The sequence below is a fragment of the Pelobates fuscus genome, chromosome 6 (assembly GCF_036172605.1).
Source record: "Pelobates fuscus isolate aPelFus1 chromosome 6, aPelFus1.pri, whole genome shotgun sequence".
NCBI lineage: Eukaryota > Metazoa > Chordata > Amphibia > Anura > Pelobatidae > Pelobates > Pelobates fuscus.
Genome location: NC_086322.1, coordinates 271,725,985 through 271,748,894, shown reverse-complemented (window position 1 = coordinate 271,748,894; position 22,910 = coordinate 271,725,985). Strand labels below are relative to the sequence as shown.

The window sequence follows — 22,910 nt, the reverse complement described above, 5'->3', positions numbered from 1 at the left end:
TCAAGTATATATATCTTTATATCTCTTTCACCTTCCTGACCATGCTGACAAGAACAACAAGGTTGACTCTGTACATTGCTGAATTCGGGTCTCTTTGAATCCCAACCCATGCCTTGTTTATTTAAAAAAACAAAAACCCAACTATTTCAAACCGTGTCCATTGCTAATGTTCTCTCCAGAAATGCAGGGTAAAATCTATAACACGATTCCTGTCTGTGCTCATTTCTCGAGTTTCTGTGCCCAAGGGGGACTTCTCAAATTCCAACTTGAGATACGCAAGTGATGGACCACAGTAAATTTTGGCAGAGCATGGCTGCATATGATACCTGTGTCCCCAGTACTTCTGGGAAAAGCATTGGTTTGCACAAAAGCCTGATAACATCACTGCAGTGGCTCCAGCAAGGAATCTGGAATAAAGTGCTTCTAGTTGTCACACTGAGGGTTCTATTTTACAAATGTAAACATTGCTGCTTCTCGAAAAAGGAAAATATACCTTTGTATGAATGTGGGAGCCACTGATTGGCTTAGTGCATCAGAGCTGCTCTAGCCAATCAGCAGCATACTTGCCTGGCCGCACTCTGCGCTTCATGTAACTCCGTTTTTCAGAAGCCGGGTGACGTCTGGGGGACCTGGAGATTGGCGCTGGAGCCAGTCTTTAGGGTTAACCCATTTGAGAACAATTTAGCCACTTAAGTTAGGGATTTCCAGGCACTGTAACAACTTAATGTATACGAAGTTGTTATGGTGACCGAAGTGTTTCGTTAAGATGTGGTTTTGGCGCTTCATGTCACTTTGAAACATCTGTATTTAATTCACATTTTTGGTAGCTAATCAATATAGCTAAATTGTGTAATGCCCACTTCTATCACCAAGTTATTCTGAACTACTGTGCAAATGGTGGTCCTCAGCAGGACATTCAGAGCTCTGGAATATAATGTTACAAAGTAGTATAGGAGTAAAAAAATGGAAATACGAACGCAAAAGGAAACCACAAATAGTGTGTGTATATAGTAGTGACAGCTTGTTGCTTGAAGACACTGTATTCAGTGTAGGGCTTGTTTAGTGGTTAAAAACTATGCTTTGGGATATATATTCTTAACCATCTATTGTGTAGAAGGGACCTCACAGTTCAGGCTGAATTTAGAGGGGGAAATACTTGGGTTTTGTTTCTTTTCCATATATGTTGACCTCAATTATTCTATTTTTCTTTTTTCTTCTTGTAAATTCTACACCATTACCAATTCAAAATAACTGCTGCAACAGTGTTCATTGTTACGTCTATTAAAAAGTTGGGGGTTATCTGGCATTTCTTTGTATGCATGATAGACCAACAAAGCACTAAACTTGAGTAACTAAAGGTGAGTAATTCCAAATATTCATATATAAAGGGTTTCTTTAACCCTTTGGAGCGGGGTGACCTCTTTTGTGTAAAATGCCCCGTTCCGCACTCTGCTCCGATTGCAAAACCTAAATAAAAGTGTGGTGTGATTTTTTCTTTTCTTTTTTTTTTTTTACAGCTCGCAATGGAGGGTGGGTGGGACAGAGCGCTTCCCCTTGCTGCCACATGCAAGAGGAAGATTTTAACGTCTGTCGGCAACGTGCACTGATGACAGACCTTAATTATGCACAGAATTAACATTTCGGCAGCCTGGAACACATTCTGGGCTGTTGATGTCACGTGTGCTGGGGGTGCAGCTAGCCCCGGCACACAATTGACAACAATTTATTTGCATGTGCACTGTTTCAAGCAGCAACACTGCACATCCATACTCCAACCACCATGACCACTTCAAATCCCTGAAGTTGTCATGGTGCTTGGAGTAACCGTTTAAAGGGGAAAAAATAATTTTCCCCGCAGCTTTATTATTAGTGTGGTTTATATATATATATATATATTTTTTTATATATATATATATATATATATATATATATATATATATATATTTTTTTTTACTCCTACTGTGTTCTACCTATGGATTTTCATTTTTGTTCGTGGTGGGAAAATTAACACGCAGAAAAAAGGAACTAAATAATAAAACTATAATCGTTACAATAAGCTGTAGTGGTTATGATGCTTTAACTACATACCACTGTTTTGGTGGGAAAATAGTATGTCACCGTGGAAGTTTTTGACTTGTGACAAACTGAGGCAGCCAGAGAGGCAAGGTATTAGTGTTATTTGTATGTATTTATTTAAAGGGACACTTCAGATCCATGAAGCGCTTTAGTTTTAATCAAGTGCTTTATGTGTAAAGTGTGCTGCATTCGGATGTCTGTGATTGGACAGTCACAGAAGTCTTGGCTGGGTTATAAAGGGATGGTTTGCAAAGGCTACAGACAAGATCTGCAGCTTTAAAAAAAGCATAATTGCATGCATGTTTTCATTTGAAATATATCTACTAAACAGTGAATTTTAGTTTATTTAAATTTGGACAGGGAGTGTCCCTTTAACTTAAGTACATTTTAAATAGAACCTTTTTGTCAACAATAAAAACATTGTTTTGAATCTCTTGTTGGAATTTACAGTTTTATACAATTAAATGGATACTTAAAGTACTATAACCACTACAACCTCTTGTAGTAGTTATGGTGCAAGACACTCTGGCTTTTCCAAGACCATTGTTAATTAGTTTAGCAACAATTGAGGATACCTGTAGCCTCACGACACGAAGTCTCACTATTCTCATGCGGGTAGGTGGGATAGAGTGGCGCTGAATTGATGATGGGTTACTCCAAGCATGATAACCATTGTTATGTCCTGACTGCTTCACATATGAGGCCAGTAGTTACATACAACCTAGTGTCCTACATTCCAGGTATAACAAATTGCAGCCCACTGAAGTGGTTACGCCAGGAGTATCTTTGCCGAATTTTACTGGTAATTGGGCAAACCATTGAGCAGCAGTTTGCACTTTTACCTGGGTCCATATAAGGCTCTGTGACTCCTTTATCCCTGGTAATGTGCTTCTAGCTTCTGTAGAAGCCTAAAATGTGAAATTTTGAAGGACCACTATGGTCACCCAGACTACTTCAGCTCAATGAAGTGGTCTGGGTGCCAGGTCCCCCAGGTTTTAATCCTGCAGCTGTAAACATAGCACTTTCAGGGAAACTGCAATGTTTACATTGCAGGGTTAATCCAGCCTCTAGCGGCTGTCTTCCTGACAGCCGCTAGAGGCGCTTTTGCAACGCTCAATGCGAAATTCACATTGAGCACGCAGAACGTCCATAGGAAAGCATTGGGAAATGCTTTCCTACGGCCCTTTTTTAATGCGCGCGGCTCTTCACACCCCCCCCGCATGGGCATTTGGCTCCACTCGGGAGCTGACGTCGGATGGGGAGGAGAGATCACCAGCGCCGAGGGAGCCCGGTGCTGGATAAACGTAAGTGGCTGAAGGGGTTTTAACCCCTTCAGCCCAGCGGGAGGGGGACAATGAGGGTGGGGGGACCATAAGGACTATATAGTTTCAGAAAAACGAGTTTGTTTTCCTGACACACTAGTGATCCTTTAATTAGAATTCCAGACTTTTAGGACTTAAGCAGGTAAAATCCAGTCTTTACTAGATGGCTCTAAACTGCGCTTTAATGCAGGGATGTGACACCCTAGACCAGGGGTGCCCAAAATCTAGATCCCCAGATGTTGAACTACAACTCCCATGATGGTTTGCATGCCATTATTCTTTATATAGCGCCATCAAAGGGTAGACTAACAGACATTTAATTGTAACCAGGCAACTTGACGTACAGAAACATAGAGGTGGAGGCCCCTGCTCAATGAGTTACGATGTTAGAGGGAGTGGGGTATAGTGACACAAAGGGTAAAAGTAGGGGTATGAAGTAAGTTGTTAGAAAAATATACGCTGAGTAGGTAATTTTTGACAGTTGCAGGAGAGGAGTCTATATCTATATCGCTCTCACCTGGACATGCATAAATGGGGTGCTGCTGGGGGGCAATTTTTACAATACACAGAATCCGGTGCACTCACTTATCCACTAAACAGCAACCTAAATGTTAACCGATTTGTATTGGGTTTTTTAAAAACACCTAATCTAGGCAAAAATAATAGGGGTTTAATTACATACATTGCATAAGCTTGCCACATCCTCAATGTACCCCATCTTTGGCAGGTCTTACTCTAACAGCCTAATGTCTGCTCATATGACACTTATGCATGTTCAGGTGAATGCAGCCCCCTGGTTATATCAATCTATCCTCCCTTCTTTTTTTTTTTTTTTAAACCCCTAATCTAGGCAAAAATAAAGGGGGTTTAGTTACATTGCATAAGCCTGCCACAACGTTCATGTACCCCATTTTATGAGATTAACCGCATTACATTTTATTTTCTCTGGAATATATACAGTTGATGGAGGGGACAAAAACTACATCCCTTTGTACAAATGTGATCTAAAAACTAGTTTTTCTTGTGGTAGTGGTAAGAGAAAATGACTTCCTATCAGCGTTCTCGGACTGCTAATGTTGAAGAGCACATGAATTTAACCCAAGCAGCTGTGAGGAAGCAGGTTTTCTATAAAGACCTATATCCGCTGTGATGCGTTTCTCTTTTGCACTTGCGTATGCTCTTTTTTTTTTTTATAAATATATAATTTTTTTATTTTATATAATCAAGATTTGAGTTGACAATTTTTTGTAGAATGTAGTAGCACACACGGTATTGTAAGGAAAAGACTTGACTTTTCTGACCTGATTCATCCCACATGATTAACCTTCTTTGTAGAAAGTATCACTACAAAAAGCCACACAGTCTGCAGGTCACAAAGTCTCAGCCTCTCCCAGATTGTCCACCCACTCTCGCTGTACAAACACACCCAGAAACCTGTGAATCGCTGGCTGACTGCCATCAGATCAATGAGATGTTATCTGGCTCAGTGTGGCTGCCTGTGAACACCTTTTGATATGGAGGGGGAGAAACCCAGGCCAATGTGTGTAAATATCTGTATCGCCTTAAAGACACAGTCCAGCCACCTAATACAAATGTATCCATAAGATTGGAGGGAACTTCCCAAGCTCTGTTTTTGTTTTGTTTTTGTTTTTCTTCTGCCTAATAGAAAAATGTTTTGTAGATACAATTTTTATTTTCATTTTTAGTTGTATACAGCAAACAAATGCTGAGGAATCCATGTCACGATCTACCGATGGCAGTTTGTATAATGTAAAACCAATACAAAACATTCTATACACAAATAAATCTTTTAAACCTCGTGTAGTTCAAGAACAGATTACTGTTAATTTTATTCACCTCAAATCTTTCTCTCCCTCCCAAAAAAATGTATTGCACGTGGGTGATATCTTAAGAGTGAGAGGCCATCTTTGGCCTCCATTGCCCTTTTAGTGTGACCATCTCATCCACAAATATTCTTTTTGAAGGTTGATATAGATTTTATCTGTAATTCATGCTGGTAGCATTTTTCAGAAAGCTTGAAAGGTTAGGATATAATTACCTACCAATCATGACTTCCTCCAAGGTGACTGCTTGGAATGCACCCTCCCAGTGCTCCCACCCTAGGAAATGATGTATTTTGCATTTGATAAATGCCCCCCACGTGATAGACATTGTGGTATGCCACCTCAGGGCTTTGGCTGCTGCTCATGAACTATATATATATTTGTAGTCTTTACTGCCATGCCAACAGCATCGTTCTAGAGATTAAAGGAACGAGAACACGTGAAACTTTATTTATTTTAATCACCAACACAATCTGGTTTTTTTTTTTTTTTTTTTTTATTGACATAACGGGTATATTTTTTGTTAGGCTGCAATTCAAAGGAACACTCCGGTCACATGCTATATTGTTTATGGTGATCGAATTCTCCCTTCATTCCTATTTGTAAGCCGTCAAATAGTTTTAGGACAGTTTAACGTCTTGCCTTGGGTCCACTGTCTCCACTACATCTGTTTTGGGGAGCCGGAAGATCCTTGGCATTAAATTCCATTGGTACTCTTGAGCTTAGTCAGCTGACTGACTACAACCCGTGAAATAAGCTCAGAGCTTCTGTTCTAAAACATTTTGATGACTTACCAAGTGTTAGAGGCCACCAGAGCTCTGCTGACACCAGAACTACAACTGCATGTGTTAATTTGACACCCTGAGCCCTTAAAACACAAAATGTCGTTCTTTCGACTATTCACTGTAGCTTATATTTTATTCAACCATTTGACAACTGCCTTTTGTTAACTCTAGTTTCCTTAATTTTTTTTGGGGGGGGGGGGGGGTGGGGGCTCTCCCTTCGTGGCTGACTGGACCATAACTTCACTCAAATGGCTTTTCTATTCTAACGAACAGATCTGAGCGGTATTTCGACAGATTGTGCGCTCAGATCCCAGCTATTTCGTGGAGTTCATATACAGATTATGCGAATTATGCTATTTTAACTAATATTGTGACTTTTTTTTTTTTTTTTTTTTGGTACGGAGAAAGAATGTAATTAAAGGTGTACTCTAATGCAATTATCTCTCCAGTACAGAAAAGGATTATGGGAAATGTTATTGTACACTCAGTTTTCCACCAGGGGAAAACCCCTTTAATGTCACTAAGGAAACCCCTTGCATGGGGATTTGTATAAAACCGGCTGTGGTTCAATAAAAGTTCATTTGACTCCCAAAACTGTGTGCCGTCCAGTTGTTGGGGAATGGGATTGGAATTACTACGCTACTCTTTTATTTACAGGCTTACTACGTCTACCAGTGGAGATATTGCAGGTTACACTACTACTCCGCTACGAGGAGGTAATCAAATTTATACTAAACAGAATTTGCGATTAAAGGTGTAAACATTAGATGACCCTTTACAGGAAGTGTTTAGTAAGACTGTGCAAGTCACATGCAGGGAGCTGTGCCTAGGGCTGTATAAACAAAGTGATTTAACTCCTAATGGTAGAGAATTGAGCAGTGAGACTGCAGGGGCATGATCTATACACCAAAACTGCTTCATTATGCTAAAGTTGTTTTGGTGACTAGTGCCTCTTTAAAGCATGCGCTTGTCTTGCAAGGTCACACTATATAAATAGAATACTAACCGGGTTATTCACTAATGTGAGAATTCAAAGGGGATTTCCAATAGAAGGCCATAAATGCTGCACTCAAAAAAAAATAAAAAAATCTAATCCATTTATGCTTCAACTTTGGCCTTAAACTTGAAATTTACTTTGAAGTCTTAGTTTAGTGAATAAGCCTGCCAGTCACAACCTATATATTTCTAAGGTTTCTGTAATTTCACTAGAATATAGCTTTAGTTAACTTGCATGTCTAGTATGCCACTGAGACTGTGTGCTACAGCATTTCAGATCCTATAAAATTGCTTTACATTAGGGACATTTAGAGGTGATTTTATTTTGTCACTGTAACCCTCCTAGTACAAATCCAATGTCTTCTTTAATGAAGAACCTAATTTCTTCATTCTACCCCAATTATGTGTCATGTCTAGACACAAAATCTGCCAGTACATTTATCATTGGATTTGATTGATGTGCTCAATAGTGAACTCAAGAGGTTATGTATACAGGTGAATTAGAATATCGTGCAAAAGTTAATTTATTTCAGGAATGCAACGTAAAAGGGGAAACTAATATGAGATAGACGCATTACATGCAAAGCAAGATAGTTCAAGCCGTGATTTGTCATCAATGTGATGATTATGGCTTACAGCTCATAATCATCTAATTTTTCGAGTATCACCTGTACACTTTATTTTTATTTTTCTCAAAAATGTTGCTTTCATCAGCAAGCGTCTGGTGCAACCAGGTACATGATTAAACCATTCTTGCACTGTTTGTTGAACTATCGGACTAGTTACTCCTGTGAAAACTATAGCTTCACCATAACAAATTTAATTGATGGGATGGGATATAAGGTAAAATATACTTAAAATAGAAAGTTGTCTCTCTCAATCTGACATATTACCGGTACTTGTGCTTCCTTCTGCCCCATGTATTGCATTCTGCGGCTACATTGAGGGCTAAATTAATACATGTTCCTTTCTCTTCCATCAGTTTGTTACTGACGGATGAATGGGGTTCATGCAAAACACTCCAACAGCTGCACACTAAACCGTTTACAGCCTTAGTCATCGATGTACCATTTATTTTTGCTTGGTCAAAGGTCCAATGTCTTTTTTGCTATCGGCAGGTTAATGATTAACTTTTCCTCCCTTTCTGTGTTTTTTACACCCATAGGCCTTTTAAATGAAATAACCAGTATAGGTAGGTGTAAAGGTGGATTGACCCAGCATGCTAGGGGGCAGTGTTTGTGTGCTTTTTGAAGTTACATAGGATTTGTACCATGCAGCGATGTTTAAATTGGCATTCGATTTGTGCAACTTTATGCTTAAATGCTCTTACGCCTGTATTTCTACAGCTGCCAAGATGAGGAGATTTCTACGCTCCGGTCACGATTCTGTGCGAGAGAGGCTCAAACGAGACCTGTTCCAGTTTAACAAGGTACGATAATGACTCGTTCCAAAAACACTAATGCAGTAATTTTTTTTGTATTTTTTTTTTTTCTGCAATTTTAGAACACGTCTTTAGGGAACTATGACCTAAATTAATGATTATTTTTAGATTCCATTCTTTATCTCGTTCCTGGCTTAGTGGAAGTGCACCACATCCCCGTCTGTTTTTACTGTAAACTAAGAATTAACATCCTGGAACAGCAGGAGGTAACTCTAATTGGTCGTAACCCCTCCTCACCCAGGCATTTTCATTTTTAATTGTATAATCAGAGTGCTAGTAATTACTTCCACTTAGATCCGGTTGCAAAGGGACATTTTATTCCTCATGGAATCCAGCTAATTCTGAATACACGACTTGTTTGCCATCATAGTTTAGTCCCAAGGCTGAAACCGCCCATCCCTGTTGTCTGTGGCCACCTGTTATTTGTGGCCTATTTTTGCCTTTATCTCTTGGTTATAGCTCTAATCACAGAGGCACGTTTGTCTTTGCCAGCCGTGGGCAGGTCCATGCTGGCACTCAAACCAGCTTGTCGAGTTTTTGATCTGCAGTTTGTTGAAGTAATAGTGAATGGAAAGGGTGGGGATATCAAACGTCTGGCAGAAAGAGATGTGAGGGTGGGGGCTGAATGGGGCGCACTGCATGAGGAACATCCAAAACTGTCCATAAGATGCAGAATGGAGGCTATAGGGCAAGACTGGAATTTTAGGTAGCTGATCTCCACAATAACTTGTTATAGTCCACTTTATTAGAATACAGACAGGAGTCTTTGGCTATAGTTCCTTTTGTTTTATGTCAGAACGGTTTGAGGATTATGACAAATCACTAACACTTTGCAACAGAGACAATTGGTTATTTCTCTTCCTCATTCAAATATTAAAATATCTGCAGTAAAGCATATATTTTTGAAGATTAAATTTCCCTGGGTGTTTATTCATTTATGCGTGTGTGTGTGTTTTTTTAAATCTGGGTGTAAATTTGTGTTTTTGTATGTGGGGTGTGTCTGTGTGTACACACAAACATACAGGGTTCAGTTTTTCAAGTCCTACCCTAGCAGAAATGCCTAAAACTTACATGCCGTTGATGGATCCATGGCACCCTAACCATTTAAACTCCCCAATGGCTAGTGGTGGCAAGTACCCACCGCAGTATTCTAAAATACAAACACCACACTGGAAGTGAACAGAAAAATTGCTCCAGAAGGCTATTGTAACGGAACCGCTGGCACCCTGACCAGGTACCTTCCGCTGACGGATGCTCCTAGTGCTTTCCGAGGTCTCCAAGCACTCCACCGGACATCATAACCACTGCAGACCCCACGAACCGCCGCAGCTTGGTTGGGGTCTCGCCGTCTCCACCCACTCTGGACCCAAGACCAGGGTCCAGCTTCCAGTAGGTCGACCTCTCCGAATTCCATAGAGCAGGAACAGGAACAAGCTCTTAGCAGAGCTTAGTGATTATACCCTGGGGAGTATAGTGATTATAGCAATCCCCAGAGTGTAGTTCTCCAATCCCCCAAACATGAGCCGAAACTTCATGAAGGTACAAGATGATCTCACTCCAATGAGCGTTTATTACTTCTTATATACAAGTTTTCAGGCCAGAGGCACACCCCCTGGACCAGGTGGTAAATTGTGACAAAAGGAACACAAACCAATGGGAACACTAACATAATAACACTCCCACATACACAATGAAATCCCTCCTCTCCATCCTGGAGATAAATGGCTTAAGGCACTGCAGTAAACTCCATTATCTCAAGGTACAGAAAATATCTACATTTTACACTAACAGCAAAAATACATAAAAGTACATTTAAAAAAAAAAAATATACAAAATTCTTATTATATTACACAGAACCCCCACATTTAACCTATTCCCAGATAGCTCGGGTCTGAGCGCCCAATATAGGTGAACAGCCCTCAGATCCCATGAACAAAGTAAATTTGCCATGACGTTAACGTTTTTGGGGAAGCCTCTTTTGACCGACCGCACGCAGGATTTACTGCCCAAAACAGTTCCACAGAGTTTGACTGTGCGGCCAGTCCATTTCCTAAAAAACGGTTCGTGCAAATAGCACAGCGTAACATGGCGTTCGAATTGTCGAACGCACTTCGACTTTAGACGAAGTGGAGGAGAACGGAAGGGTCATCGTGCAATTGTGTAGCCGATGTTTAGTTCCATGGATTTGCTGGCACACACTGCTGACCACATTAGACTAAATTAAAATGGCTGCCGCCACGTGTTCGTTTGTCGAATGGCTGCCACTTCGACTACTTTGGCTGCATCCGAAGTGTCATATAAGTACCACCAATCCTTCTCCATAGTATTTAAAGGACCAGAAGTAGTGAAATAAAATCCAATATGGCCAAATGTTTTTAAAGGGCAAAATCTCCCAGGGGCCATAGTCATGAGGAAGGAGGCTGGCAATCAGACTCCTCCAACAGCCAGGGGCAAAGGGTAGCTTGTCACCTAAAACTCCAGTGACAAAAGGCATTTAGTCACAGCTATGTACCAATATGAAGATGCCTGCTGATATACCCTGCCAATTGTTCAACTAAAGGTCTGTTGTAAGCAAAATAGGTTGGCCAGGTGAAGTTAAATGGAAAGATTCCTATTTCAGCCTTAAAACTCAGACTTTTTGACAGAATTGTCAGCCCACTAATTCCAACTTTTTTTTTTTTTCTTTTGTAAAAGTTACATTTTGTGTGGGTGGTTATTTGTGTTTTTTTTTTTTTTTTATGTAACATTACATAGTCTTCATTGTATGTGTTGCTTTCGTCCAGATAGGATAAAATAGATATTGATAGTGTGGGAGCGTAAACTATTTATTCTTAGATGCTGTGAAAAGCATTGGATGGCTATGGGGTTTTTCTCCTGTCTAAGCTCCATAATTTCTGCAGTTTGAATGGTTTGACACTTAACATTATGTTACTGTTTTTAGTAGTGAGTTACACACAAATTATTAAAACTACTCTTGGGGGCCCAGCAGAAGATGATGCAAAATGAAGAAAAACCTCAATAAAATTTTCTAATTGTTACCTCTCTGCAGACGGTAGAACATGGATTTCCCCATCAGCCCAGTGCCCTTGGTTTCAGCTGTGTCCTACGTCTTATGGCAATTGGTACTCGATCTGGAGCAATCAAAATGTATCTTTTTTTTTTTTTTTTTTCTTCTAAAATGTCTGTGTGGTTATTAAGGAACAATTAGTTTGGTTTTGTGTGGAGTGGCGTCATCGTTCCTCCGCCTCTCAGCAATTTAGTTTTCACTCAAGGTCTCTCTGTGCTTACACTATGTATAATGTATCTTTAGATAAGGCACTGTTGGGTCAGTACTGTAAACTTGGTGTAAATTTGTCATACCATTGAGTGATTGAGTATTCACTTCTCCTTTTGTTTGAGGGTTAGGGCACAGCTGTCTGTAAATATGCCTGTATATAAAAATGATCACTGGAAGTTTAAGCTGACTTTTGAGATATGAGAACTCTAAGAACAGGCAAAAGAGCCGAGAAACCTCAGGAGCCTGTCCTCTGGTTAACGCTGGTCTCTTCTCATCACGGAGTGAACCTATACCCTTTTCATATCAGACTGATCCCGCCCTCAAGGCTAGTCATGATCCGAAATGCCAGCAAGTTCTCTCTCCCCCCTGCTTTGGCCCTAGTCAGCGAGGTGTAGTTGATATCTCCCAAGGCACAGTGAGCACAGGGTCCATGTTTAACCCCTTAAGGACACATGACGTGTGACATGTCATGATTCCCTTTTTATTCCAGAAGTTTGGTCCTTAAGGGGTTAATTACTCTTTAACTTGGGGAAAGCCCAAGAGTATATGAATAATCTGAGAATGGAGAAACTCCATAGCTTACCTTTCAATAAATCCCTGCTGAGATCTCCAAATAGGTTTTGCTGGCTTGTCCCATTACAGAACGTACCTATACCATTTGCATATTAGACTGATCCCGCCAATAAGGGCAGTCCAGATCCAAAATGCTGGCAAGTTCCCTCTGCATGAGACATACAACAACCACAAAGGATTGTGTTACCCTACAGCAGACATGTCTGTAGACCTTTTTGCATCTTTATTTTGTATCTACGTTCCTTATTACCATCCACTGCACAAGAGATGGAGCCATTTACCTAGCCCATATCCAGTGTTGCCTTCCTACCATTTACCTCTTCCCTTCATATGGCATAGGATATTGGTCTCTTGGCCACTTTAAAATTAGAGCATTAAGTAAATATCTCTTTCATAATAAGTCGTGGCTCTATTCTTATATGGTTGGTCTATGTATTGCAGATTTGTTTCTTATGATAGTATCATATTATATATAAATAGTGCACTCAATCATACTGTTTATTTTGCGTACACTCCTCTGCCATCTGCATGACTTCTAATTTTCTGCTTCTATCCAATGGAATTCCTTAACTTGCACTCCTTCACATTCCACAGCTTACAACACATTCTATAACCCTATGTGTATAGTTGTCGCTACACCCCTTAAGGACACATGACATGTGTGACATGTCATGATTCCCTTTTATTCCAGAAGTTTGGTCCTTAAGGGGTTAAAAGATGAGAAAAAATTAAATAGTTTTTTTTAAATGTTCTTGATGTTATTCTATTGTTAGACATTTCTCTTAACTCTCTTTACCACCAAGATATGGTTGCCCAGGAGTTGAATTCATGGGCCTCCATGATGAAAATAATGCAGTCATCAAAATAACCTTCATCCCAAACCAGGTGAGTCGCAATTGTCCTAAATGTTACAGCAGCTTGTCCTGTGTTGCAGCAATGTGACCACTTTTTATACATGAACTACAAATTTGCTGTGGTCTGTTGATGGCATTGCAACTCCACCCAGACTGCAAAACACAAGTAGAAAGTATGTATCCCTCCAAGCTGTGGGTATTTGCTTTATAAAGTAACCAAGCAAGATATCGAACACTATATATAAAGGGAGGTTGTACGATATGCCGTCCATTGCAGACACCAATAACCTCTTATAATTAATAGTCTGACTTCCTGAAGGCTACCGTTGTCGATGATTGTAACCCCAATGGGTAAAAATTAATCTTGGGGTGTACATCCGACAAACCAGCTTTGTTGATCATATATCTTCTATAATATTAGTATCCATAACAAAGGGCAAGGGAAATTATTGGCTAAAAGATTGCTTTATTTTTATCAACTCCAACAGTTAATCCTATAACTTACTCATTTTGATCCTGTGCATTCTCTTCAGTGCCAACTTGTGACCCTACTGGATGACAACAGTCTCCATTTGTGGTCATTCAAACATCATGATGGTGTGTCCGAACTGCAGGAGGAGAATAAATTCACCCTACGTGGCCCTGCTGGGTGAGCACTAGATAAGAAAAACGTAATCTTGTATTTACAAAAAATGTATATATTTAATGTCTTAATTATGGTGGTTTTTGTGGTTTTGTTTTTCTCTCTATAGAAGAGTATTTACAGTATACCTTTTAAACGCCATTTTTGGGGAGGCCTTGGATACATAGGTTTCTGAATTGTCTCACATATAGTTGCTGTGTTTTTTTTTTTGTTTTTTTTTTGATAGGTTATTAATCATCTGTAAAACGGGTTAGGTTGTTGGCTTTGCTGACCTCCATAAAATAGCTGATGTTGGTATATTTTAATTTATTTTTTGTATTCTGTTTCTCACAGTTCACCCCCCAGCGTCACACAAATTAAAGTGCTGCTGGCACATTCCTCTGGGGAGCGGTTATACCTAGGTACGGAGGGAGGCACAGTCTTTACCTTGGCATTACCATCCATGAAGCTGGTTGAAGCGAAAACCGTGGGACACGAGACAGCACTACAAGGGTAAACTTATTTGTGTTAGACTGTTCTAATAAAAAAAAAATGTATTTAATTTATTTTTTTTTAAATCACTGGTGTCGGTGTCCAGGAGAAATCCTATTAAAATAGTAGTACTTTGCCTGTCACTCTGACATCCTGTTATCAGTGTGCCTATAGCACTAAAGAGAGTATGTAAATGTAAACATATATATTTTTATTTTTAACGCAGTCTTCCAGATGAATACACAAACAGGCGACCTTTTGAGTCGGTAGAAGCTTTACAAGAGAATCCTAGGAACCCAGACCAGCTGCTGATTGGTTACAGCCGAGGGTTGATGATGGTGTGGGATATTACTATGGAGTGTGCTGTACGGCAGTGTATGGGCACACAGGTAATTCAGTAGGCAAGCACTGTCCTTTCAACTTGTAGTTATTTATTTTTCTATAGTTTGGTAAATTCTCCAATTGGAGTTGTTTGTGCCATGTACTTTACTAGATCATGCTTTCCTTGCTTACAGCACTTGGAGAATGTTTTCTGGTGTCGTGATGGGAAACAAATAATTAGTTGTCACAATGATGGTGGCTACAACCAATGGCCTGGAAGTGGCGATGGGGTACAGGAATCTCCCATGGAGAAGAAAGTACCATATGGTAAGGTTGGGGAGTGTGGGGGAAGCCCTGACGATTCCATAGTGCATTCATGTTTTTAATGTACAGTTTTTTTTTTTTTGTTTTTTTTTTGTTTGTTTTTCCAGGTCCATTCCGCTGTAAAGCAATCTGCAAAATAACCTGGCACTCGTCACGCAGAGGGTAAGTGTCATTGCAAACAGTGTTGTAATTGGTTACAGTAAGGAAAGGCATGAAGTGTTATTTTGGGGTGGGTGGGGGATCGAGGCTTAATTGCTAAAACATATATGGACATCACATAGTGACATCCAGGTTCTAAATATTTTAATTCACATGTTGCTAATCCCTCCATAAAAGAGCTGCATTTCCGTCACTAAAGCAACTTGGCCCGGAAACCTGTTCCTTTTAAGAATCCTATACATCTTTTGCATTTTCTGGTGTGATGTGCAAAGTCCTAAAATTCTGATCTACTGTATTTTCCAGGCATTCAAAGCTTGTGATGTACATGTGTTAATGTCTGGTGTGAATAGGAGTTCAGTTACCATTTTTGGGAGGGGCTTGTGGGTGATTTGTAATATTTATATTTTTGCAAGACAAGGAATTACATTAGCCTGATGGACAACCATTCTATATGAAAACTGTAAAATATTTGGTCTGTCTTCAACCCATGTGATGCCTCTAAACCCCAACAGGTCACCATATATTGTGTTCCAAGGTGGGATGCCCATGGCAAGTTATGGAGACCGACACAGTATCTCTGTTGTCCATGGCAACCAGCAGACTGCATTCGATTTCACTTCCCGCATCATTGACCATATAGTGATTGGCAGCTCTGATCCCTCAGCAGGTTAGTTACATAGCTGAAAAGAGACTTGCGTCCATCAAGTTCAGCCTTCCTCACATATGCTTTTGCTGTTGATCCAAAAGAAGGCAAAAAACCCAGTCTGAAGCGCTTCCAATTTTGCAACAAACTAGGAAAAAATTCCTTCTTGACCCCAAAATAGCAGTCAGATGTCTCCTTGGATCAAGCAGCTATTAGCCAACTAATTAGAAATTGTATCCCTGTATGTTATGTTTTTGCAAGTATTTATCCAATTGCAAATAAACATCTGTATAGACTCTGACAAAACCACCTCTTCCAGCAATGAATTCCATATCCTTATTGCTCTTACTGTAAAAAAAAAACCTTTTCTTTGCCTTAGATGAAATCTCCTTTCTTCAAGACTAAATGTGTGACCTCGTGTCCTATGTATAGCCCTGTTTATGAATAGATTTCCAGATAATGGTTTGTACTGGCCCCGAATATATTTGTATAATGTTATCATATCCCCTCTAAGGCGCCGTTTTTCCAAACTAAAGAGATTTAATTTTTTTTAACCTTTCTTCATAACTAAGAAACTGCTATGTTTACAAATTGGTTAATCCAGTCACTAGAGGCGCTTCTCACTGTGATTTTTCACAGTGAGAAGACGCCAGCGTCCATAGGAAAGCATTGAGAATGCTTTACTATGGACTGAAAGTGCGTGCGTGGCTCTTGCCGCCCATGCGCATTCAGCGGAAGAGGGAAGAGAGTCCCCGGCGCCGAGGGAGCCCTGCACTGGAGAAAGGTAAGCCTTTAACCCCTTCCTCCCCCTAGAGCCCGGCGACCTATTAACACTATAGTGCCAGGAAAATTAGTTTTTCCTGGCTCTATAGTGGTCCTTTAACGACTGCCATTGCTCATTAAGGGAAAAATAATGTAAGCATCAGTGTGTGTGTGTGTGTGTGTGTGTGTATATGTGTGTTCCTTTCCACCTATGTTTAAAATCTTTTGTGTGTGTGTGTGTGTGTATATATATATATATATATATATATATATATATATATATAGTATGTATGCATGCATGGTTTATCAGCTTGCAGCGGATCTATTTGTCTGTCCTTGAGATTGCTTTCTGAGCATACTTTTTAAATGTACTTTACCACCACTGTCCTGAATTTTCTCTACAGAGTACGATGACCCGCGTGCTCTGCTGGTACTCGCAGAAGAAGAATTGGTGGCAATTGACCTGCAGACACCTGGCTGGCCAGTGATACAGTGTCCTTACCTTGTATCTCTACACTGCTCTGCTATTACCTGCTCGTACCATATATCCTCTATCCCTCTGAAGCTGTGGGAGAGGATCATCGCCGTTGGCCGGAAGCAGAACACTCACTACTCTAGTTTGGTAAGTTGTCCTCTTAGTTGTATTGAGTTTCTTTTCCCACATTTATAAGTCAGTCCGTCCCCCCCCCCTCCCCCCGCCCATTGGATATGTGAGCACTGACATGTTTTGGGATATTTTAATACTTAATCTAAGAGGAATTTGAATTTCTATGAGAAAGGACTGCTTAGAGATTGACACCAATAAAACTGGCTGCATCTGATGTTTCCACAAGTGATAATAACATTTAAAATGCATACTTTTTAGAGCAGAACATTCTTCTGAAATGACATTGCTTACACACAAATCTTACCCTGTGGTTCATCAAGTTATGACTTCTTTATTAATCAAATGGATTGTCACACCATCAACAGAAATCCACATATCTGTCCTTTTTATAGAATGAAAATAATGTAGAGGTTACATTGTCAGTGTCCGCGCTTAGATTGCAAGAGATTGTAATTGGGGTCTATGCCTGTTATTTTGTCACACCACAGTGCTGTTTTTTATGTGAAAGCTGTCTGTCCTAATCACAGCCAGGGTAGATGTGACTAGGGCTGCATAAACTGTGATTTAACTTCTAAATGGAATGTCCTTGAAAATACACTGCAGAGGCATGATCTATACATCAAAACCACTTGGTGTCCCTTTAAGGTCATTGCTGCATTACATGGCCAAACGAATGTGTACACCCCTCATGTGTGGATGGTTGAATGTGATGGACTTGTGTCTAGATATTTTCTTCTAGAGCAAACCGCCTGAAACAGGTGTGTGTGTAAAATCACACTGATTTCCAAAACAACACTGTAGCAATGTTCCTTCATCTAGTAGAAAGCTTTCAAGGATTTGGGGAACTCTCAATGGGCAACACAGTTGGATCATGTCCATATTCATGCCCCTGATCTTTGAATGCGTTGCTTGAGCAGGTGTAAACAAGGTGCCTACATACTTTTGACAATTCTTTCACATTCTGCCACATGTGAGTTTAATCTGTATGCGTGCAGGGCTTGACTTTGTGATTTTATTCATATTTTTTTGCTGCTTTCTGAATGCGCTCTACAATTTCTAAAAACAGCCCTGGCCAGTTGATGGAGGCGTGAATTTAGCTCCTGCACCACCACAGAGAGACTTACTACTTACAGGGTGAGTACTTTATTGGAAACTTATTGCATGAGAGAACTTCCCAATCGCTTATCTCATCGGTACCTGAAAGGTGCTCCTATCCATCTTCACACTTCCTTAATTTGATTGTGCCGAAACTCCTCCATCCGCCTCTCCTCCCTGACATCCCTCATGCTCTGGAAAAGGGAAGGTATTTGTTTTTGTTTTTTGGGGGGGCACGTGGGGCACAAGAAGTAACCCTTAAGTTCTTTGTAGGAAGAGATTCCCTAGAAAGTCATGTGGAATGACCTTTGATTACATTTATATATGGTAATCCTTATCAGTAATCTATACTATTGGATGCAAAGATTATGAAAATAAACTGTTTTATATAATTCTGTAACTACCCCTAATATATCAACCTTGACACTGTACATTTTTTGGGCAGGCATGAGGATGGCACTGTGCGCTTCTGGGATGCATCGGGGGTGTGCCTGCAGCTTATGTACAAGTTGAGCACCGTGGGCGTCTTTCAGACAGATTCTGACCACAATGACAATCTCAACGCTCATGGAGAGGACGACTGGCCCCCACTCAGAAAAGTGAGTCATCGATTTGTCATCGGAATCTAATCCCTTGTTTGTTCAGTACAACTTCCAAGACTGGTGGTTTTTATCTTCTCATTATATCAGGTGCAGATTATTATGGGGTGTGTGTGTGTGTGACCTGTCATTCTAATCTTCTATAGGACATGTAGAAAATTGATACTGCCCCGGGTCTGTGTATCAAAACTCCATCATTAAGCTGAATCTGTTTTGGTGTTTGCTGTGTATTTAACCTCATGTTACTCACATATAACTAATCACTGTGTGTATGTAATTCAGCTTAATGAAGTAGTTTTAGTAGTCCCTTGCAGTATTAACTCTGCTATTTAAGCGTTAATGTTCATACAAGCACTATACACAAATATAAAGGTGTATGGGCGCTACCAAAATACAAATATAAAATGACTGGTGTAGTGAAAAGGGTATCCCACAGCCCTTGAGAATAGATAATGAAACAATAAAACAAATACTGCACCAGTCAACGTAATAAAAATGGTAGGATCAATCTAAAAAACTAAAATATAAAAACAGTGCAAACTGTGTACATCAAATAAACCCCTATATAGGATAAAACTCACAAGATCTGGAGAACTTATCTTGCTTTCCTTGGATGATGAGCATGGAAGTACTTTTCAGAATAGGGTGGATTATGGTGAAGTCTGGGAGAGGAGAAGTCAGCGTAGTCTGGATCCTGCAAGAACGGTTCGGTACACAGGTAATCAAATCGAAGAGCTCTGTCGGCAATCGGCAACAATGTAGCAAGTATCCGAGAGGCACAATTTGATGGATCCGGTCGCGGCTTCTTTTAGAAAGGGAAGCGCGTGACGTCGGACGCATGGGCGGAATCGGATCGGGGAAACCCGGAAGTCATACAGGTAAGGCCGATCATACTGGAAACAACATGGAGAAATCCTGACACTTGGTATGCTGAGATATTAAGATTTCCCATCACTGGAAGTAAGGGCCTGGACCAATTCATGAAAAATGGCCCCATACCATTTATCCCTCCTCTACCAAACTTTACAATTGGCAAAGAGCAGTCAGGCATGTAATGTTCTCCTGCCAAACATAAGCATGATTTGTCACTCCACATGACTCATTTCCAGTGGCACTGTGCTTTATGCCACTCGATCCAACACTTGGCATTGTACTTGGTTGCATGCAGCTGCTTGGCCATGGAAACCCATTCCATGAAGCTCCCACAGCACAGTTTGTGTGCTGATATTGATGCCAGTAGAAGTTGGAACCTCTTCAGCTATGGAATCAGCAAAGACTGCCCTCGGCGACCCTGCTCTGTGACTTTAGGTAGCTGTCCACTTTGTGGTTGAGTTGCTGTTGTTCCTAAACACTTCCACTTACAGCTGACCATGAAAAATTTAGCAGGAATGAAATTACAGGAACAGACTTCTTGCAAAAAAAATATACATCAAGAAAGGAATATTGAAACAGCACTTTAAAACAAGTGTAAACTATGTTTAAAACAATTAGCAGCTCAACAACACTTGTGTATGGATACCTTTCTTCCCTAAACAATCATTTGGTAACCAGAAAATGCTATAGTGAAAACTAATTTTAAAAAAATAGTAACACTAGAAATAAAGGCTTATCGTACCCCTTACAGTATATAGATGAGTAGAAATTTACATAAAATGCCATCTAAAACACAACAAAACAGAAACCTAAAGTGCAGATGGTTTCTTAAAGTGATGAGTACAAAATAATGGTTACAAAAACCACTCACGTGGGTTAGAGCCTAGGGATATGGCTCACTTTTTGCCCAATTGCACGCTTGAGGCAGCACCACACCTTGCTTCTTTGAGTTTTTTTAATTTCAAATAGGGTGGGGGGGAGAGAATCAATTTTATGCAACAAGTAGAGCGAAATATATAGGCGAGCGTGCAACTCAACTCACCTTGTTCAGAGCCCCATAAATCCCTGGCTGTCACTTTGTGGAGTGACAATCCTCACACAAGTTGGGCCATGAAAATTGATAAACAAGTATTTATTAGTAAACATAAATTTAAAAAAATGTGATTTTAAAAAGTAGACTTCACAAAAGTCCAATATTGTAGTTCTGCCAAGACACGTTTCATTTGATTGGCTTTCTCAATCAGCATTAAAAAAAGCTGGAGCGAAACGTGCTTTTGGCAGGACTAAAATACTGGACTTGTGAAGTCTACTTTTTAATCACTTTAATTTATTATTTAAAAAAAAAAAATTTTTGTCTTTAACTTTTCCGATCAAGGTAGCTGTTTTGGGAGTGTCACTACATGCATGTTAGTCCATGTATTGTATAGCACTGTCGTATATGTTGGAGCTTTATTAGTATGTAATAATTTGTGGTTTTAAGTCTATGATGCAGGTTCTAATATCTTCGTATTCAGTAAGTCGTTATCATTTTGTGTGTTTTGCTCACTGTCTCCAAGCCCTTGACCATCCCTCTCTAACTCCACTTGCCTGGCTTTAGGTTGGCTCATTTGACCCATACAGTGATGACCCAAGACTCGGAATACAGAAGATTTATCTTTGCAAGTACAGTGGTTACTTGTCTGTTGCTGGAACTGCTGGTCAGGTGAGAGTAATGGACACATAGAGATTGAATTGATTCTACCTATTTACCAGTTGATTCTTCTTGTTCTTATCACAATCTGGGAAAATTACATTAGTGGTTGCTTTAACCAAGACTTGCCAAACCGTAACTGTAAAATATAATCCACAAGGTTCATCCTTAAAGGAGCCCTATAGCGTTCATGTGGGGTGTGGGGGGGAGCATTGGTTGCTTGGGACAATGAGGAAGCAATAGCTGGAGCATTAGTGGGAAACTGTGATTGGCTTTGGTGGTCATCTGATACTCCCTGGTAACCATTGATAGTATGAAATTGGTATGGCTTAAGAAGAGTGTACGGTCTGCCTCAGTCATACATCCAGTGGGGCTTGGCTTTTTTGGATTGTAAGGGACAGATTGATTCATAGATTGTGTCCTGAGAAGACAAACCTATCTAAATTACTTGATGAGCTTATTTAACCCCTTAAGGACACATGACATGTGTGACATGTCATGATTCCCTTTTATTCCAGAAGTTTGGTCCTTAAGGGGTTAATTCTTTTTTTTTTTTTATTTATTTATTTATTTATTTTCCCTTAATGCATTGCAGGTTTTAGTTCTGGAGTTGAATGATGAGAGTGCAGAGCAGGTGGTAGAAGAAACTGTGGTGGATCTTCTGCAGGAACAGGAAGGCTATCGCTGGAAAGGTCATGAACAGCTACGTGTCCGGACAGACGCGGTCCGTTTTCCTCCAGGATTCCAGCCATTCTCTTTAGTGCAGTGCCAGCCTCCTGCTGTGGTCACTGCAATGGCATTGCACTCCGAGTGGAAACTACTAGCTTTTGGTACCAGTCATGGCTTTGGCCTCTATGATTATCAGCAAAAGCGTCAAGTGATGGTCAAGTAAGTGCCTCTGGAAGGTATTTTCAAAAGCTAAAATAAAAAAAATAAAGTATGCTAGAGTGTTTATGTATATAAAAAAAAAATATTCATATAGGTTTATATACTTTGCTCCTTGGTTGATGGCAATGTTTTATGCTTTTTTACAATGTAGTGATAGCTGAACATTGGAGCCAAACACACCGGAGGGCTTGATGTTTAAGGTGTTCCCATAGTGTGTTCTTTGTATCACACATACACTTCCAGTTGACACCTTTTTCGTACAAAATTTGAGAACAATCAGGAGATGTCATAGATCATGGCGTCACCATGTTGTCTTGTCCTGATTCTTGGAGATTTTATTAAAGTGAAACACGTGCACTGTTGCTGTGTCTGTCTTGCAGGTGTACATTACATGCTAGTGATCAGCTTGCTTTGGAAGGACCTCTGTCTCGAGTAAAGTCTCTAAAGAAGTCTCTGCGTCAGTCATTCCGCCGCATCCGGAGGAGTCAGGTCAACAAGCGCAGAGCAGGAACTGACAGCAGAGTAAGCACTTCCCTGTGTATTCTGAATGGTTTTTAGTAATGTGAAATTTTAAAGCTTTGTGAGTGACGGTGTGGGAGAGATGGATGTGAGTTATGTATATGTACTACAGTGTTCTCTGTATGCCTCTTTGACATTCAAGTGATCT

At 40.1% G+C, this 22,910-nt stretch overlaps 1 protein-coding gene across 3 annotated transcripts in view; it reads left to right on the top strand.

Moving 5' to 3' along the window:
* LLGL2 (LLGL scribble cell polarity complex component 2) overlaps window positions 1-22,910 on the top strand; it is a 40,781-nt gene that overhangs the window by 3,580 nt on the left and 14,291 nt on the right. For all 3 annotated transcript variants that reach the window (XM_063459137.1, XM_063459139.1, XM_063459138.1), the window contains exons 2-16: window positions 8,370-8,452; window positions 11,514-11,611; window positions 13,118-13,199; window positions 13,702-13,817; window positions 14,145-14,303; window positions 14,509-14,671; window positions 14,798-14,930; window positions 15,035-15,089; window positions 15,599-15,753; window positions 16,896-17,113; window positions 18,165-18,232; window positions 18,639-18,792; window positions 21,263-21,367; window positions 21,951-22,243; window positions 22,624-22,765. In XM_063459137.1, coding sequence (XP_063315207.1) covers window positions 8,378-8,452; window positions 11,514-11,611; window positions 13,118-13,199; window positions 13,702-13,817; window positions 14,145-14,303; window positions 14,509-14,671; window positions 14,798-14,930; window positions 15,035-15,089; window positions 15,599-15,753; window positions 16,896-17,113; window positions 18,165-18,232; window positions 18,639-18,792; window positions 21,263-21,367; window positions 21,951-22,243; window positions 22,624-22,765 — 2,016 coding nt within the window. In that variant the 5' untranslated portion in view covers window positions 8,370-8,377. The remainder of the gene's footprint in view (window positions 1-8,369; window positions 8,453-11,513; window positions 11,612-13,117; window positions 13,200-13,701; window positions 13,818-14,144; window positions 14,304-14,508; window positions 14,672-14,797; window positions 14,931-15,034; window positions 15,090-15,598; window positions 15,754-16,895; window positions 17,114-18,164; window positions 18,233-18,638; window positions 18,793-21,262; window positions 21,368-21,950; window positions 22,244-22,623; window positions 22,766-22,910) is intronic.